This window comes from Musca autumnalis, unplaced genomic scaffold, assembly GCF_047663935.1.
Source record: "Musca autumnalis isolate F117 unplaced genomic scaffold, ASM4766393v1 scaffold_1, whole genome shotgun sequence".
NCBI lineage: Eukaryota > Metazoa > Arthropoda > Insecta > Diptera > Muscidae > Musca > Musca autumnalis.
Window position 1 is genome coordinate 198,134,870 of NW_027411644.1, and position 18,618 is coordinate 198,153,487.

General features: G+C 39.4%; 2 protein-coding genes across 2 annotated transcripts in view; one reads left to right on the top strand and one right to left on the bottom strand.

Moving 5' to 3' along the window:
* The first annotated feature begins 6,238 nt into the window (after nt 1–6,238).
* On the top strand, nt 6,239–9,573 carry YL-1 (Vacuolar protein sorting-associated protein YL-1). The gene is made up of 5 exons (XM_073963956.1): nt 6,239–6,640; nt 6,705–6,837; nt 6,901–7,192; nt 8,590–8,863; nt 8,932–9,573. The coding sequence occupies exons 1-5, from the start codon at nt 6,507–6,509 to the stop codon at nt 9,131–9,133; spliced, it is 1,035 nt and encodes a 344-aa protein (XP_073820057.1). The 5' UTR covers nt 6,239–6,506; the 3' UTR covers nt 9,134–9,573.
* Nucleotides 9,574–14,411: 4,838 nt separating this feature from the next.
* The window catches only part of unc80 (unc80, NALCN channel complex subunit), a 102,971-nt gene continuing 98,764 nt past the window's right edge, over nt 14,412–18,618 (bottom strand). The window contains exons 28-33 of the mRNA XM_073959781.1: nt 17,588–18,318; nt 17,312–17,530; nt 15,787–17,253; nt 15,550–15,718; nt 14,810–15,489; nt 14,412–14,753 (exon numbers count right to left, since the gene is read on the bottom strand). Coding sequence (XP_073815882.1) covers nt 14,529–14,753; nt 14,810–15,489; nt 15,550–15,718; nt 15,787–17,253; nt 17,312–17,530; nt 17,588–18,318 — 3,491 coding nt within the window. The 3' untranslated portion in view covers nt 14,412–14,528. The remainder of the gene's footprint in view (nt 14,754–14,809; nt 15,490–15,549; nt 15,719–15,786; nt 17,254–17,311; nt 17,531–17,587; nt 18,319–18,618) is intronic.

Here is an 18,618-nt window from a genome sequence, read left to right on the forward strand (position 1 = left end):
ATTGCGAAAGGCACATCAATTTTATCGACGTCTATAAAATTAACATCTTTACATTCAAAAAATTCAATAAGTTCAGAGCCAGAATTATGTAGGATAAATCCTTTTTTTAAATCAATGTTTGCATTGATTTTCTTTAATAGGTCTAAGCCCACAATTCCATCAAATGTTGTTAGAGTTGGCAAAATGAAGAATGTAGAGTTCATGCCGAATAAATTTACAAAACATTTTTGTTTAATAGGAGTTTGTCCGTTGACAGAGTGAACTGAAAAAGGAGTACTTACGGGAATTATATGCTTCAGTTCATTGAGAGGTTTTATATAATTTTTTGAAGCACCAGTGTCAATTAAAAGGCGTATTGGTTTCCCTGCTATCGTCCGCCTTATGAACGGTAGTAGGGACCTGCCTCTAAAAAAATTTACATAGTCACGGTCTTCATTTACTTCATCGTTTATGTCTCCACATTCGGATTGAGCTATGTCACAATAGTGTCCCGCCTGCTCTTCTCCTGAATGGGATTCTGGAATCATATTATTCACTTTTTGAAATTTTGGGCCCGTACTCCGGCCAGACCCAGCTTGACGCTTAAATGGTTGTCTGTGAGAAGTTTTACCGTTACCATAATTGGTCGGTTGTCTGAATTTAGACGAAGTTGGGTCCAAGTCCATGTCCTCTATTTGATCTCTAGCTTGTAAATTAGCATCACCACCATTTTCGTAATGTGGATTTTTCTGTTTATGATAGTTTTGTTGTTTATAGTTCCAACCACTATCAGACGGTTTTCTTGGCTGAATTTTTTTTGAGGTTTCAGACCTTAACTTTTTTTCATCATTCCTATTATATGCCAGAATCGCTGTACGTACAGCGGATTCTATTAATGCAGTCATTTCTTCACTGTTCATATTGTCTTTTCAAACAAAAAATTGTTACGACTATAACTAGATCTAAATCACTGTGTTTGTTTTTTTTTTTTTTTGGCACAAAGATAAAAATGTTTTAAGCACGCACTACACTTTGTTTTTTCTTAAATATTAAGTTCTTAATACCACCAGTTTTGGACACAATTTTGAAATTCAATGAGTGACACACTTACATGACTTTATGTTGTTTAAAAAGAGTAAATCCTTATATTTTTCAGCAAGTTTTAAGCGGGGTCTCTTAATCCAGCAAGTTTTAAGTAAGGCTTCCTTCCAGTAAATATTACTTTCAGTAAGTATTACGTTATTTAAAAAGAGTAGATCCTTAGATTTTTCAGCAAATTTTAAGCGAGGCCTCTTAATCCAGCAAGTTTTAAGTAAAGCTTCCTTTTTCAGCAAAATTTAAATTTAAGATGATAGATCTCTTTTTTTAGATCTTTATATTCGTAGGACTGATTTAAACTGATAGATCTCTTTTTTTAGATCTTCATATTTGTAGGGTTGAACCCGGTTGGGCGCCAGTTAACAATAAAAGACTTCTTCGTCTTTTGGTGAGCTTAAAAAAAATGTTTCTTTATTGAAATCCAAAAACTTATTCTACTTAAACTACTTAAGTTATAAAAGACAAAAAGTGCTGACACCATGATCACGCCACTAGACGTAACACGACTCCATCAATGTAGCCTAGCAAGCACACAACACAGCCAAGCAAGCAACAATGTTGTTTGTTAGTTCGGCAGGGATGTGCTAACTTACATTTCCCCAGAAAATGTTATACGTCGTTGGAATCAGGACGAAAAGCACTATCTGTTACAAATTTTACATAATTATACTGTCATACTGTCGGTAAAGGATAGATATTCCGAAATTTTTTAATGAATCTGACTCTAGTGTGGACCAGGACTTACATACGAGAATGCCGAATCAAATGGAGAGCTCCCTAATTAAAAAATTTACATATGAGTTGCCACATCATTTTGATAGATGCAATTTTTCATATTGGTCACACTATGTGTAGAACATTCATATGAAGCAAAATTGACATCTCATATGTAGACTGCGGAATCTTATTGTTACGGAATTAGATTTAACTAATCTCCGTGTAGACGTTGTTTTATTCCCCGATACGATTTGTACCAAATACAACAGGGTTCGTTTTAGATTACGTTTCTACAATGCTTTATTTACTTTATTACACTTATTCAGAGCCGACTTTAATTACAAAGCACACAGCAAGTCTCTAGTTAGCACGCAGCAATTCTTTAACCGATCTGTTCAGTTCAACGCTTAAAACACAACTACTCGTCATTGCCAGTTCCCCTGCATTTATATCCCAAAGTCTCTCTGTTCGAGAAATATCTAGAGCATATGGCAACACCTCGAATCTGTACAACGAACACACAGACGCACATTCGCACTAAGCGAACAACCATACTCACATACATACATGGGGGATGATCAATGACGTAATTACAACAACAAATAAATGTAAGAAAAGAAGTGACAAACTAAACAATAATTACATGACTATGGCAAACAAAATAAAAGCACATTAATGAAAGGTAAAGAACATCTAGAATAATGAAGATAATTCTACATGATAATTGTTGTTGCTTAAATAAAGTAACTGCGTAATAAAACTTTACGTTACAATTCAAATTTTTAAATTAACGGAAATTAAACTAAACTAACTTAAACCTATCAGTTACATTCGTAACATTGCCTCCCGCTTAAGCCTGTTCGTCCCGAATAGGCACAGTTCCCTCTCGGTGGTATGGGCATTGGTAACACTGCCTCCCGCTTAAGCCTGTTCCTCTTGACTAGACGCAGTTCTCTTTCCGTAGTGGTGACAACCGATTTAGATGTACCCTCTACGTCATCTGCTTTGGACTTTCGCTCTTCTGGTCGATGTTGCTTTCTTTCCTGGAATCGCGACGTTATACCTTCTTTCCTCGTGGTCAGCCTCCTAAGTACCACCTGTTCTTCATCGGACTTGTCCTTCCTTGCTGTATGCCCGTTTTTCGATGGACATTTCCTCGACATACATCTTCGCTTTTTCCCTCTCGTTACGGGATTTTTCCGCTTTCCTACGGGCCAATTGTCGGCGGCATCCACCTTCAGCGTACGGATATCGACAGCGATCTCGCTGGATTCTGCCTTCGGGCGGTATTTGCTTTTCTCGTTGTAGCCCACACTTATCGGTATTTCCACATTGGACCATGTCATCACGCGGTGCTTTATGTCCAGGTTGATATCGAAGGCAATCATGAAGTCTACACCAAGTATAACTTCGTCCACAATATCGGCCACTATAAAATCGAAATTTACAGATTTTCTACCCATGCTCAGCCTTTGGTAGGCCTTTCCATGCACCGTTGTAGTCTCGCCTGTGGCCGTCCGCAATTTGACTCCATTTAACGGCAATACCTTCCCTTTCACCAAATCCGGTCTAATAATGGACTTTGTTGCACCGGTGTCCAATGTCAAGGTACGCAATACACCATTGATAAAGTCTTTAACCGTTAAGTTGTGATTCTTCTGCTGGACTATGGCTATAGAAATTGTGGGACCATCGTTTTCATCCTCTGCCCGCGGCGCCTCGTGATTGACGGAATTCATTTTATTTAATTCACCTGATGTCTCTCTTTCCAGATTCTTGGCCACCGGTTGGTCGTCGCTTTTTGAAGGCGGTGTGGTGGATCTGGGCCTTGGTCGTTGTAATATGCATTCTCGTGCAAGGTGTCCAGCTTTACGACAGTTGTAGCAAGTCTTTCTCGTTTTTTCAGCCCCTCGTTTCACACGCATTAGTGCATCTTTCAGATGATCGACAACGGTCTGGGAATTGTTGTCCTCAACTTCCAGCCTCCTCACGTTGTAAGCTTTAGGTTTCACCAGCATCCTCGCGGTTTCTTGGGCCAGGGCAAATGACACGGTTTCTGCAAATGTTCCTATCGGTGTCGCATACGTCGCAAATTTTATCTCTGGATCGCGAATACCACTTGCAAATGTCTCAATCTTTATGCGGTCCACCAATGGATGTGTCTCTCCTGGATATGCCAACTGCGCCAACCGCTCTATATCAGCCGCAAAGTCTTGTAAAGTCTCATTTGGCTTCTGGACTGTTCCCCTCAGTTCCATTCGGTAGATCTCTTGCTTGTGTTCACTACCGTACTTACGTTCAAGAGCAGCCATTATATCTCCATAGTTGTTCCTAGAAGCGGCGGGAATACTCTGTAAGACGTCAGCAGCATCACCCTTCAATGCCATAAGGAGTGATACCGCCTTGTCGTTGTCGTTCCAAGAATCTCTAGCAGCCAATGTCTCGAACTGTAATTTGAACACATTTAAAGAGGTAGAGCCGTCGAACACTGGAGGCTTAATTTTTAACGTGTTATGGATAGCTCTCACTGGGCCGCCTTTGATTTCCAGTTCCGACATTTTCTTCTCAAGGTTCACAAATTTCTCATCATGGGCCAGAACTTTCTCGTCAACAGACAAAATCTTTTTATCCAACTCTTTCATTTGTACCTCCACGTTTTCTACTCTCTTTTCAATCACCATCGTGATGTTCTCGAGTTTCTCGTTAATTTTTCTAGAATTCTCTTCCAACTCCTCTTTTAAGTTTCTTGAATTTTCTTCAAACATCCTAGAATTTTCTGCCATTAAGTTTTCGGTGATTTTTCTAGAGTTCTCCTCCAATTTTCTGGAATATTCTTCACTCTTTCTGGAATTTTCTTCCATTTTAGCATCTAATTTCTCCATCATAAGTCTGGAAGTTTCTTCATTTTTCTTATTCATTTCCATGGAGCTACCTTCTATTTTCTTAATTTCCAGCATCATCATAGCCAACATTGATATCAAATCGTCTCCACTGGCAGCTACCGATGAAACTTCCTCAACGGAGGATTCGCCCGTTGCCGATAACTCGACTTCCTCCTTACTGTCGAACTCATATGCGTCGATGTTCATTCCACGGCGCTCGAACTCTTCCAACAAGCGTTTTTGTAGTTCGGCCTTGTTGCCAGTAGAACACAACTCCAACTTACTTAGCTCCTTCTTCAAGTCTTCCACTCGTAGATCCTTAAACTTCATTGTAGGATGATCGTAATCCCACTTCTGACACCAATTGTTACGGAATTAGATTTAACTAATCTCCGTGTAGACGTTGTTTTATTCCCCGATACGATTTGTACCAAATAAAACAGGGTTCGTTTTAGATTACGTTTCTACAATGCTTTATTTACTTTATTACACTTATTCAGAACCGACTTTAATTACAAAGCACACAGCAAGTCTCTAGTTAGCACGCAGCAATTCTTTAACCGATCTGTTCAGTTCAACGCTTAAAACACAACTACTCTCATTGCCAGTTCCCCTGCATTTATATCCCAAAGTCTCCCTGTTCGAGAAATATCTAGAGCATATGGCAACACCTCGAATCTGTACAACGAACACACAGACGCACATTCGCACTAATGGGTACTTTACACGATATGTTTTTTACATATGAGTTGTCACTTTGCATATACATTTTGTATGGGAGATGTGACAACTCATATGTAAAAAGCATATCGTGTAAAGTACCCATAAGCGAACAACCATACTCACATACATACATGGGGGATGATCAATGACGTAATTACAACAACAAATAAATGTAAGAAAAGAAGTGACAAACTAAACAATAATTACATGACTATGGCAAACAAAATAAAAGCACATTAATGAAAGGTAAAGGTAAATAGAAAACTTTCCACCTAAAATTTGTCGGTTTAGGTTCAGGCCGTCATATAGCCCCCATAGAACGATACCTCCCAATTTTCTGTATTTTGAATGTTGTGGCTGTGATTATACATATCTATATTTTATTGAATTGTCTGAAGAGAATTTTAAACAGAAAAAATGTACACACAGACATTTTTGTACCTATTATTGAAATATTTGTTGCATAAGAAAATATGTAAAATGCATAAATTTTTTGCATATGTCATATGTTTCGATTGCAATGTAATCAGAAGCCAAAAATATGACCAGTCCCAAAATTTGACATGAATCGGACCAAAAATAGGGGTTGCATAAAATTCCGCTGTCACCACTTTAGATTTGTTCTTTTACGTTAAAGTTTTACCACTTTTACCATCTTTAACTCGGAAAGCGTTCCTTAACCTCAAAAAGCAGTAAAACTTGAAACAAAATTTAAGAGAGCTGCTGATTTTACATTTTTGTGACAATTAAGGCAAATGAAAAAAAAAGAAAACAACGCGCACTGTCAAAGGCAAATAAAAAGAAATTTAATAAGTATAAAAAATAAAAAAATTAAACAATTACTTTTGTGCAAAACTTGTTACGTGAGAGCAAATTTTACCATTCTCTCTTTTGCTATTAAAAAAGCAAAGGAACAAAGCTTTTATTTCACATTTGTTTGGACATTATTAGCGTACTACTTTAAGTTGCACCCGATTTACTGTAGATTGGCAACGCTTATACATTGACAGTTCGCAAATGTTCTGTCGCCACTTGCGGATTAAAAACAATAACTTTTATTTTGGAAATTATTAAAAATTATAAAAATATAAACAAAAACGCATTACAATGGCTGCAACACGATCACGTAGATCAAATGCCGGTAACAGAATTGCTAAACTATTAAATGAAGAAGAAGAGGACGAGTTCTATAAAACTTCCTATGGCGGTTTCCAGGAGGAAGAAGAGGACAAGGAATATGTGTAAGTTGGAACGAAAAATTTAAAGAAATGTATTGTTTAATATAAAAATATTTCTTATTTCTAGACAAAAAGATGAAGAGGAAGATGTTGTCGACTCAGATTTTAGTATCGATGAAAACGATGAACCTGTCTCAGATCATGATGAGGAAGAGGGCAAAAAACGGAAACGTGCCGGCATCAACACCAAAGCTTATAAGGTATTTTTTGTTTTGGAAAAAATGAGGAGTTAATTTGTAATATATTTGGTATCTCCATTCAAGGAACCTGCCAAACCCACCAAAAAGGAGGAAAAATCTGCAGCCATAAAGAAAAAGGTGACAAAAGTTGCAAAACGGAAGACTCGCGCCAAATTCACTGTTCTCGACTCGGGTAGAAAATCGATACGTATGTCCACTGCCATAAAAACACAAGCTACCAAAATACGTCTCAAAGAAATGGATGATGCCCGTAAGAAAAAGAAAAAAGTTGTTCGTGTAGAGGAATATATGCCGACACAGGAAGAGCTATTGGAGGAGGCTAAGATAACAGAAGAAGAAAATTTGAAATCATTGGGTGAGTGTAATTTTAGTTAGGAAAACTATTAATTTCCTGCTAGAGAAAAATCACATATTTATTGAACAGATAATATGGCTTTGGCAGGGAAAAGGACTTAAATGAAGTTTAGGGCTCAACACAGATAGCTCTTGGGGTCCTGAGTATAACGATATAAATGTTGTCTTGCACAAGTCCAAACTTCCAGAGATATGAGTCTTCAAAATTTCGTAAATATGTACCAATTGCTCCAGACAGTGTTGGTGGTGCTCGTTTTATGAAAAAACCACCCAAGAGTATAGGGGTCATCAAAGAAATTATGTTAACGTTATTATCGCATGTCCCATCTATAAACGACATACTGAGATGTAGAAACTAATTTCTCAAGCTCCTAGCACTTGGAGAGCAGATAAAGAAACATATTGACCAAATATAACGAGATAGTTCGGTCTATAACAACAACGCGATGTGGAAAACGATTCAAACCTGTCAGAATGCCGTCTTGAGAACTGCAACAGGATGCCTCGTCATGTATTCAATGCACCATTTACATGAGGAGACAAATATTCTTCTTTTGGTACATCCACACAATGGTATGCTTTCATTGCAAGTACTTGCTTGGATGTTACTTTCATGATGTAGAAAGAGAGGTCTAATGTTACAAGTGAGATCAACAAGCCTATCATGCAGGTCTATATAGCATTCACACGGATGCAGTCGCAGGAGACATAAACAACTATCGTGTTAATGCAGTCCTTAGAGAACATCCCCATCTATTGCAGCTGAGGAGCATCGGCTGCCACGATAAACCAGAGTAGTTTTGTCTCAACTACTCAGGGGATGGTGGAACCGTCTGAATTCCTATAGGGCAAGGATCGATGACACCGTGCAAAACATCTGTCCAGCATGCGGTACCTCCCCGCACAACACAATGCTCCTTTTCAACTGACCTGCTAAATCTACTCAACTCTACTCATCCAGTAGCTTTGTGGCTACAACCCATCGATACAGCCACATTCCTAGAACTGGAGATAGACCCAAAACCAAATTAAGCAGAACGAACTTACAAACATATCATATGCTGTTACAACATGTGTTATGTTATAACAACGCTTGACCTAAAATCCCTCTTCTGTAGCGCTAGATCTAGTGCTGCCGATTGTGCTTTTGATGACATCTGTTAAAACAACCAAAGATATATAAAATTAGGCAGTGACAAGAATAGGCTCATCGTCTTCTCATCCAAATGTATAGGGAAAATTAAACACTCTGTTGAAGTTCTCAGGGAGGCATATTGCCAACTTTGTATTGTTTTATAATGGATCATTAAGATTTCTTTGCTCATAGTGCTGTTCTTTTATCTCATTCAAGTAATATTTTTTTCAAATTAATGAATTCTTGTATTTGATTACTTTCAGAAAAATTCCATAAAATGGAACTGGAGAAGAAGAAAACACGACCCACAAAGCGAATATTTACCGGACCAATGATACGTTATCACTCCGTAACAATGCCGGTTGTGCGAAAACAAACACGTGGTTCTGTTGCACCACACGATCCTAATGATCCAAAGAGTAAATGCGAACGAACATTTATATCGCTGGAAAATGATTTGGACGAGAAAGTTTTCCACAGTATATTCAAGAGTAAAAAATTGCAAAGAAATACTCCCTATCTGTGTCCAATAACAAAGTATGTAAACAAAAGTATAGATTTAAAAGGATTTTTTAATACATGTTACATTGCTTTCTTTCTTTTAGATTACCCGCTCGCTACTTTGATCCCGTTACTCAACAACCCTACTATAGTATACAAGCATTTAAGATTTTAAGAGAAGCCTATTATATGCAACTGGAAGAACGGGGCAATAGTGACAATCCAGAAATGCAAAAATGGTTAGAATGGCGTAAAATGGTCAAAGAGAATCGTCTGAAAGCCATTGCCAATAAAATTAATTCTTAATCATAAGTATCCCATCCTAACTTTTTACCAATTAATTAGAACAAAGTAGGTTAGTTTTTATTATCTATATTTTTTTGTATTTAAATATGGAATTATTTTTTACTATATAGACATGTTTCTATATCACTGATTTCCTAGTGTTGGAATAACAACACAACATTTAACATTGATTTCATTTTTTATAAACTATAAAAAATATTTCTAAAAAATATTAAATCAACAGATGATGATTTTAATTTGACACATTTCGTTTGTTTGTTTTTTCGCTACATTTTGGCCACATATTTTTTTTTACTTAGTCATTAGAAATTTTATATTGTATTTCATTTAATAACATTGATAAATCTTTTCTCTTGTATAGTAAAAATCATTTTTTGTAAAAAGATATTTTGCAACATTAAATGCCAATATGATTATTTTATGTCAGTTTGAAGATCAAAGTCTTGAATGTATGAATAAAACATATAAGACTAGCTATACTCTTTATCTTATTGCAGTTTAATTTGGGATAACCCTACACATAGTTGTCTTAGTTAGTCTAATCGTTTATTTATTTCACAGGTGTTATACCTTCTAGTAGATGGTCTTTCTAGTTGATGAACTTCTTCTTTTTGAACCTACATCTTCACATTCATTATATTCCGTTTCTTTACCCCTAAAGTTTATTATATAAAATCGGGGTTTCTATTCTACTAAGAATATCTGTTTGCACTGATCTAAAAATTCCGTCTTTGGTGGTTCTATTTCATATTGCATTGTTAATACGGCAACAATTTTTCTCCAACAGCTTTTTAGCCTGATTATGAATATAAACTCCGCGTGAGTTTTGTCTCTCCGCCGTTATCGTTGCTATTGTTTGGTTAGAACTTTCGATCCGTTATCTTGGGAAGTAAAGACCTTTCCAAGAGAAATAATACATTTCTACCAAGGTTCGCAAGGAATACATTTCGTAAAAGAAGATTTTTGAGAACTGGTCCGAAACTGAACTTAGGAGCAAAAATTTTGAACTTTTGTGAGGAAAGCACCGGAAAGCGTCAGTTGTAGTCATCTGCATGCATTCTTAAATTTTTTTCATAGTAGACGAATCGGTTTTCTCTAATGTCTTTTTATATTGTCTTAAACGTCAAAGGACTAAAATAGCCAGAAGTCTTTTTAATACTTAGAAAACCAAGAGGTCTTTTTTTCAGAACATCAGTAGGTATGGTAGTAAAAGACCTATATGTGGACTCATAAAAGCCAAATAGGTTAGGTTAAAGGACGCGTAGCTGTCGTAGTAGACGGCTACTTCACATTAGGCGGGTTTTTTGATACCGGATTGACCTGGAACCAAACAACACCCGTGTTCCAGCCAGCGGCTGTCACATCAGTGTACACATGTTTGTATTTGTATCGTTTTTCTGTGTTGGGAACTGCATTTCCCGCAATACCTGCTCCAGATTCTTTTGGTTCGTGATAGTTACAACGTACTGAGGAAGGATCGCACCAGAAGTTGAGTTGGGGGGATTAGCTTTCCTATTGCCCCAGTCTGTTTAATACAGGGGGGTTACTCTGTATCGCGATGCGTAAGAAAAATTGTACCGAATCCAGTAATTGGTACTCTCTAATGCGTTTTCGCATCTCCTTTCGCATCTAATTTTCGCAAATCTGGTATCACCGCACTCTGTAATACGAAAGCGTATGTCAAACTCGTGCGATAAGCGCAAATATCTTGCGTTAACAAAATATCAAACGCAAAGGAAACGAATCATGTAAGTTAGCATAATTAAATGATTGTATTTATATCAGAATTGTTTATTCTTTTAGGGAAATGTTGCTAAAATGTTGACGTATAATAATTTAATAAATTATTATTAAAAAATCAAATTACAATTAGTAATTATTTGCGGCATTGGAAAGTACTCTTCGTCGAGTCTCATATTTCATAGGTTTTAGTAATAATGGTGATACAAGTAAAAATGTTAAGACCCATATGTCGGGAAGTATAGACTAAGCTCTGGAAAATTAAATATCGTTATAATCAGGGTACCAAGGGCTAGCTATGGTAAAAATTTCAGAGCCATCCGAGAGTTGCTTCTAAACGACACTTGTTCCAAATTCTTTATTTGTCACCCAAAGTAGTTGTCAATGCTTATTTTTCACTGTACTTTTTATAAATCGTAAAAACACTTTGTATAGTTAAATGGAATAATGTTTTGAGGACCAATAGCAAGAGATTTGCACAAGAAATCGTAAAGCTTTTACATAATTTGTTGCTACAAACGAACAATTTGCAATACATTAGTTGTCTAAATGTACATAACCGCATCTTTATTGAGACGAAAAATTTTTTTCTCCTTTCCGCCACCGAATCCATAAATATTTGTTTGTTATAAACGAATAGCAAGTTTTAAAAACGCACGTACCGAACAAAAATTTTTTAAAATGTTTTTATTTACAGTTTTTTGACATTTCTTTTTCTCATTCTTCGTTATTTTTTACATTGTGCAGCCAGCGTTGCCATATTTTCAGTTTATTTTGCGAAAGCGTTTGCGTTTGTGATACAGAGTACCAAATTGTACTCTTAACGCATTTAACTTTCGCATCGCATTTGCTTTCGCATCGCAATACAGAGTAACCCCCCAGACCTATCTTGTTTGAGCCTGGCTGTAATGATCCGTATATTGAATGAATAGGGGTAGCAATCAGATGTGGAACTGCCGAGGTAGAGTTGCTGAATGTATACATCCCACCGGTCTGGTCTTGGGGGACTTTAATGCTAATCATGAGTTGTGGGATTCGGTCCTTTGAAACGATCAGAGGCTTGTAGGGCTGGCTGAGCAGATTCATAGCCCTACGTTTTGCTCGGCCAATGAGGACGCCCCCCAGAATTAGCGGAGAATGTCACAGTTCGCCAGACATAACCATCATCTCACCTGGTCTGACAAATGAGGTCAGCTGGCAACCCGTCATTTCTCTTGGATCAGACCATCTCCTCATAATTGTCTCCATCAGTATACCGATGGATCGTCAATCATGGGAAAGCTAATTGGCCGAGTTTCAGAGAGTTCATTAATCACCGGTTCAGAGATTTACCTAACCCTTCTTATATTTGATAAATAGAACGGAGGTTCCGAGGCATCATCACTGCTGCAGCCGCTCGTCATATACCTGCTGGTCGAACACCCGAAGTGAGACCAAACTTCCCGACTGGGGCGATGGGATTAGCAAATGAGCGTGATGAGCTTCGTCGTGCCAACCCCAGAGACAGAGAGCTGGCACTGAAAGTTAACAGGTTTGTCGGTGAGTATAAGCGGAACAACTGGTTAAATGACCTGTAGAGTTGTAATGCTGAAACAGCTGGATGCGTCGGGAGTCGAGTATCTCACTAAAGTTCTCAACCTGTCGATCGAGTAGCGGGACCACCCTGCTACTGAAGCTGGCAAGGATGCTAGCAAAGTTGAATCGTTAGCAGAGACCCTTAAGGCTTTAGTCCTCCCCAGCGTTAGAAATTGATATCCAGTTGCCGATCATCAGCATGGCTTCCGTAAGCAGTACATCACGACACATATTAGTTGAGGACTCAACCAGATCAAGCCGTGTGATAGAACAGTGATGGTGGCGCTTGAATTATCAAAAGTTTTTATACTGTCAAGATTCCACGCTTTTTGAGAACTTTGAGAAGCCAACCCTCCGGCCAAGTTTAAAACATTGGACAATCAATTATATGTGTGTGCACCCCAGTCGTACGTGGAATAGGCAGTCCAAGTTCCGTAGAGTGAAACAGAGAGTCCCCCAAGGTCGGGTGATATCTCCGGAACTGTTTAACCACTACCCTTCCAGACGGCATTGAGATCGTAACATATGCGGATGATTGTACGATCTTGGCGTCAGGTACCTTCCCATCATGCCATTTGTGAAAGGCTGAACTCCTATTTGACCGATCTTACCACCTTTTTCCAGCCGAGAAATATACAAATATCCGCCACTAAATCTACGATCACTCTGTTCACCAAATGGACGGCAGAGGTGAGAACAGAGTTGAATGTCATGGTCGATGGTAGCAGAATTCTGAACACACACTACATCAACATTTTTGGGGTCACATTCGACAGCATGTTCATGTCGTCCGCCCATGCCAAATCTATCTGTGACAAACGGAAAGTAGGAACAAGGTCCTCAAGTCCCTAGCCGGCAGTACTTGGGTGCAGATAAATAAACCTTGTTGAGCACATATAACGCGATAGGTCGGTCTGTGGTAAGCTATGCGGCGCCATTTTGGTCCGTGAATATAAGTGCAACGCGATGTAACAATATTCAAACTTGTCAGAATGCCGCCCTGAGAACAGTAACAGGGTACATCCCATCTATCGCAGCTGAGGAGCGTCAGGTGCCACCACAAGCCGGAGTACTTTGGACTCAACTACGCTCGGGATGCTGCAGTCGTCTCCTTACATTACCAGTGAAAATAATACTTGCACTTCTTTGCTTTAACCGTTGACAATCAATTACTGTTCGAGTGGTTGCAGTTGGCTTAGTTGCATCTTCCACATGCTGCGAATTTATGTATTGATCTTAACTGTTAGTTGCCATACATGATTGTCATTCTTACGATAGACTGCTGAGAGGAACATCTTCTACATTCCTGCGAATACTGTCAGCAGATGTGATGAGAATTGCAAATGACTCATCAGACCTATGTCAGCTCACTGAATTAAATCAATAACCTTTCCGGCATTATATAAGCGAATAAGTGGGGAATTCTCTTACATAGATTCCCTATTTTCCCGTATTGTACAATCTCCCATAATAATAAGACATAACACATATTTGCACCCATATTTTCAGATTGGACTATCATAAGTGGGTTGTCAGTGTATCAAAACATATCTTATAGAACTCTGTCCTGTAATATGTTGGGACCCGGAGATGGATATTATATCCAAGTACAAAATATCAATCAATTTTTGTTCTCAATAAATATTTTAGATGCTCCAGAAGTCTACATTATGCTGCATCAAAACCATTGTTAAATGAACATATTTCCATCTTGGCTCTGAAAAGCAATATGTTTAGAAGCCGTATGGTATGGGATTCAAGAATCCACCAGACAAAGGTTAGCCTAACCTTATACATTTCCGTACATTCAAGATTTTTCAGTTTATATTATTTGGCATCTTATAGGCTAGACATTTATAAGTAGATTAACAATTAGTTGTATAAAAAACTCGTATGTGAATCGGTCCTAAAAGTCAGGACTCGACAATGGATAACATTATCCAGCTCCAAAAAAATCAATCAATTTTTGTTCTCAATAAACTTTTAAGCTGCCCACGAGCAAACATTCTCATTATTCCATCTATGAAATCTACACATTATGACGCCCCTCAGCTCCGTCAGCACCATCAAACTGTGATTGTTATATAAGCGTATCCTCATCTTGCCCCTCGTACACCATTAAAAGAGAATGCTGAGAGGGTGAGCGACCCAATGTTAAACCACCCAGCGAACCATCGGGTGAAAGTAAACCCGTTTGCAAACTATTTGTATCACGATAGCCAGATGTGGAAGAAGTTTGCGATACAGAATCCCAAGATATTTCACCAATCGGTTTGGGATGTTCTTCCTGGGACAAGGCAGTAACCTGCAAAGAAAAGAAAATTAGCAAATTCTGCCGCGGTATTTGAGTTGAGAACTTACAATACTCGGTGGTTCCATGGGTGTTAGACGACTACGTTTCAAACGGAATGTTTTACGACTGGCTGCCTTTGTTCTTTGCAATCTGGAACGTGTATGATCTCCGGAACTATCTTCAGCTGGACTCTCAGGTGATAGGGGTGTGGTTGATGTTTCGCCAGAGGAATGTCTAAACTCCACAGATGAAACAAAACGCAATTTCGGTGGTTGGGCCTTAAATGGTGCCTGTTGTAGACTTTGTGAATGGGATAGTTGGGATGTTACACCAGACGGTAGCTCAGTGGCAATAGTGGCCGAGCTTGTGCCTTGACTGGAAGCAGCTCCCGACCCAGAGGCTCCGGCACCAATTAGGGTAGGTGCTGAGCCCGCAGCTTGATCACCACCACCACCACTGTGACTTTCGCTGGTTGTATGATGATCTTTGCCGGTTGAACTACTCGACAGCGACTCCCGTGGTGGATGCAATGTTTGCTGGGACAAAGTATCACTGGGTGTACATATGCCGCCCGAACCGCTGCGTGAATCTATGGGTGCTGCCGAAACATGTGAGTGTGTTGCTTGCCCTGTAGTGGTACCAGTGAAAATTGAAATTAAAGAAGGTCGTTGTTGGGATTTATTATGTGCATCTGTACCGCTTGTGGCTGCCGGGGTATCGCTCTTCTTTTGATCGGAACTCTCACGATCTGTAATATGGGGGAGAAATAAATAAAAAATTATATGAGAAAACAAGATCCCCGGCTTACCATAACGTTTTTCCTCCAATTCGTCTCGTAAGTCCCTCATGTCCCTGGCTAATTCTAAGAGCAAGGCTCCCTTGGACTTAATTCCACCCTGCGGTGGAGTGCCTCTCAAGCGTTCTCTAATAATAAACTGCATGTGGCGTTCGTGATCTCCAATTGGGGGTTGGGAGATCTGCAAGCAGATGAGAATTGGAAATGTACCTCTCCTTGGAATTGGAAATGTAGTTCCCCTCGACTTACCTTGTGTAAAATAAATGGCAGCAGGACTATGTAAAGAGGCGTCCTATGTGTCACCACAAACTCTAGGAAACTCCACAGATCCGGTGCTGCCTCATTTCTGCGACCCAAATCCCTCATAACCCTTACAATCCTTGGCCATTCGGTTGACAAACGACTCTCAAAGCAAATACATACAATTCTCAGGGCCAAAAATGCTGCCTGATACAAAGATCCCGCAATTCTTGCTGGTCTTTTGGCATCCCGACTGCCAGTAAATGTTAAAGATCCCGTTCTCAAATCACCTCCAACTCTATTGATTTGTGATACCGCCTGTCCGGTGCGTCCTGCAGGAGGACTCATGGCATTGAGCACGGCAGTTAACAAAAAACTAACATCGGTCATTTTTAGCTCTCCCACATCGGAAACTCCTCGCCCCGAACAGACTTTCAAGCACAGAGGCATTATCAAATGCATTAGATATCCTTCGGCCTTCTCCTGGGTGGCAAATTCTGCACTGCCGCCACAAATTTGCACAAGCGAAAAACAATCGACAGGACTTACCACCTGTAGAGCCACCAAACGCACTACCGTTGAGCAAAAGAAGGCCGGTGGATTCTGAGACATAAGAGCTGCCCCGGCACTTGAGACACCTTCCGGAGCCGAGGAACCGGGTTCATTAACAATGAGATTTTGTACAGTGCTTATAAGGGTTTTCATTTGTTGCCAATGCAAGACATATGGATGACGTACAATTGTTTCGTGAATACCCTTGAGTAGACCTGCGGCAGCCTCCCAGTCAGTATTGCGTCTTATGGAGGGTTTCTTGGAGATTTTCAAAAATACTTTATCTATCCGGCGCAGTATTGTTACCAAGGCATTACGCAAGGTGTCATTAGACCATTCGGCTCGTGGCAAAACAGCTTGCATATAACGTTGTAGGCCTCGGCAGGCCATTGATTCGGGATCATATGGTGATACCTTGAGCAAAGAATGAGCAATATCCGCCAAACGAATGTGACATTTGGCATCTAAAACCTCGGTGGATTTGTTATCATCTTTGGGCATTTTCTTGGAGAGTTCTTGCAGGCGTGTGGTGGCCTTACTAAGAAAATCTCCCACCACCGAGAGTAGAACATCTCGGGGTCTGCGATATTCTGTTCTGATCATTTCTGAATCTTCCCCGGAGTCGATTATATTCTTGGTTCGTGGATCGTTAATATACTTCGAATGGGATTCTTCTTCAAAATCCAAGCCAGGAGAGCAGGGTGGGCCTCGGCTGCAATTGCGCTGAGATGAACCCTTGTGTTCGGGGCTGTTACGATAAGGGCCATTATAGCTCTTTGCCAAACCTTCACAGTTATGGACCATGGTACGAATTGCCACAGCCAATTGCAGGATAATGTCACGTTCGGATTTGCCTTGCAAGGGAATATAACTGGGGGATTGGATTTGTTGCAGATAACAGGGTAAAATGGCTTCCAAAATGATCTGAAAGGAAGATTATAACCAATCGCAAGAAGATTTTATTGCATGTGATGATACTTACCAACATCTGATAACCCCTGGTACTTTCTGCCGAATAGGAAACCACCATAACACACAGGGTAATACAATCCAATACCGTGACATCACCATCTTCATCGTGATAACAAAAATCAATAGCCTTCAAGGGTTTTGGTTCCTTTACCAGTTCCGCAATATTCAAGGGATCCGGGGAGGGATCTTCCAAACTTAACAAAAGGTTAAACAGGCAACTGGATTGGACCTAAAAAAGTAGAAATTTATTTGAAAATAATTCAAATGGGAATCCACTGCTTCTTACCTTATGGGCATCACCATAGGTGCCATCCTCATCGGTATCCAATATGGCCGATACCGAACCAAACATTTGCAATATAAACGGCTTGCGATTCAGCAAATAAAACTGTTTCACAGCATATTCAATCGTTGTTGTAATTAACTTATTTGTCTGATGTAGCGAATAGATCTGCAACAGGGTTGGCATTATCATAAAATAGCCATTGGTTGAGAAGATATTCTTGAAGTTAAAGGCAGCATTGATGTAGGTTGCCATAACATAACGCATGATGCACGAATCCTCGGCATGTAAAAATGCCGCACCCGATAAGACATTCAGAAACAATTGAATATCCGCTGAATAGGCAAAATTACCAGCCATCGCCTCAAACATACGAGCAATCAATCGGACCCACATAAATTTATGCAGAACATCCAGCCCCAGCAGCACTTTGCCATATTCTCCACATTGATGTAAATCCAAGTCCACTTCTAAAGCTTTACGTGGAAACGAGGGTAACTTCATAAGTTCTTCGTGTAGGAACACAACACGTTGGACAACCATATCGACATTCTTTAGAATTGCCCAGGTGAGGTGTACCTTACCAATTTCGACGAATTTCTTTGTCAGCTCTTGTTTTTGTAACGCCAAAAAGGACTCTTCCGGTTTGAGTAGGACCAAACGAACCTCAGGATATTGTGATCGTTTGAAGAAGTACAAGTCTCTTATATACCAATTTGGATTGAGAATTTTATCTGGAAAATAAAAGAGAAAAAAAGGATTTTGAATATTTGGAGCAAAAGTAAGAATAGAAACTATTAAGAACTAAATTCCGAAGAAGTTTTCCCTGCAGCGATGCTTGAAGAAGGTGAAAGAGATGTAAAGTCCTGCCCCAGAGTTGTTGTAGCAACTCGAAAGTTTCCTGTGACCTAAACAAATTAAAAATTGTGCGATCTGGGCCGGCCGCGTGAACAAAAAATCAGGAGACTCACGGCTCACGGCCTATCCGATCAATAAAAGAGACGAAGCGCATAGTGGGGTCTAAGTCCACATGA

What these genes read in the sequence shown, in the direction of transcription:
- YL-1 (XM_073963956.1), top strand. Translation starts at nt 6,507, where the DNA reads ATGGCTGCAACACGATCACGTAGATCAAATGCCGGTAACAGAATTGCT. An exon ending in GAAGAGGACAAGGAATATGT is followed by an intron (nt 6,641 to 6,704) that starts GTAAGTTGGAAC and finishes TCTTATTTCTAG; the next exon opens with ACAAAAAGATGAAGAGGAAG. An exon ending in TATCTGTGTCCAATAACAAA is followed by an intron (nt 8,864 to 8,931) that starts GTATGTAAACAA and finishes TCTTTCTTTTAG; the next exon opens with ATTACCCGCTCGCTACTTTG.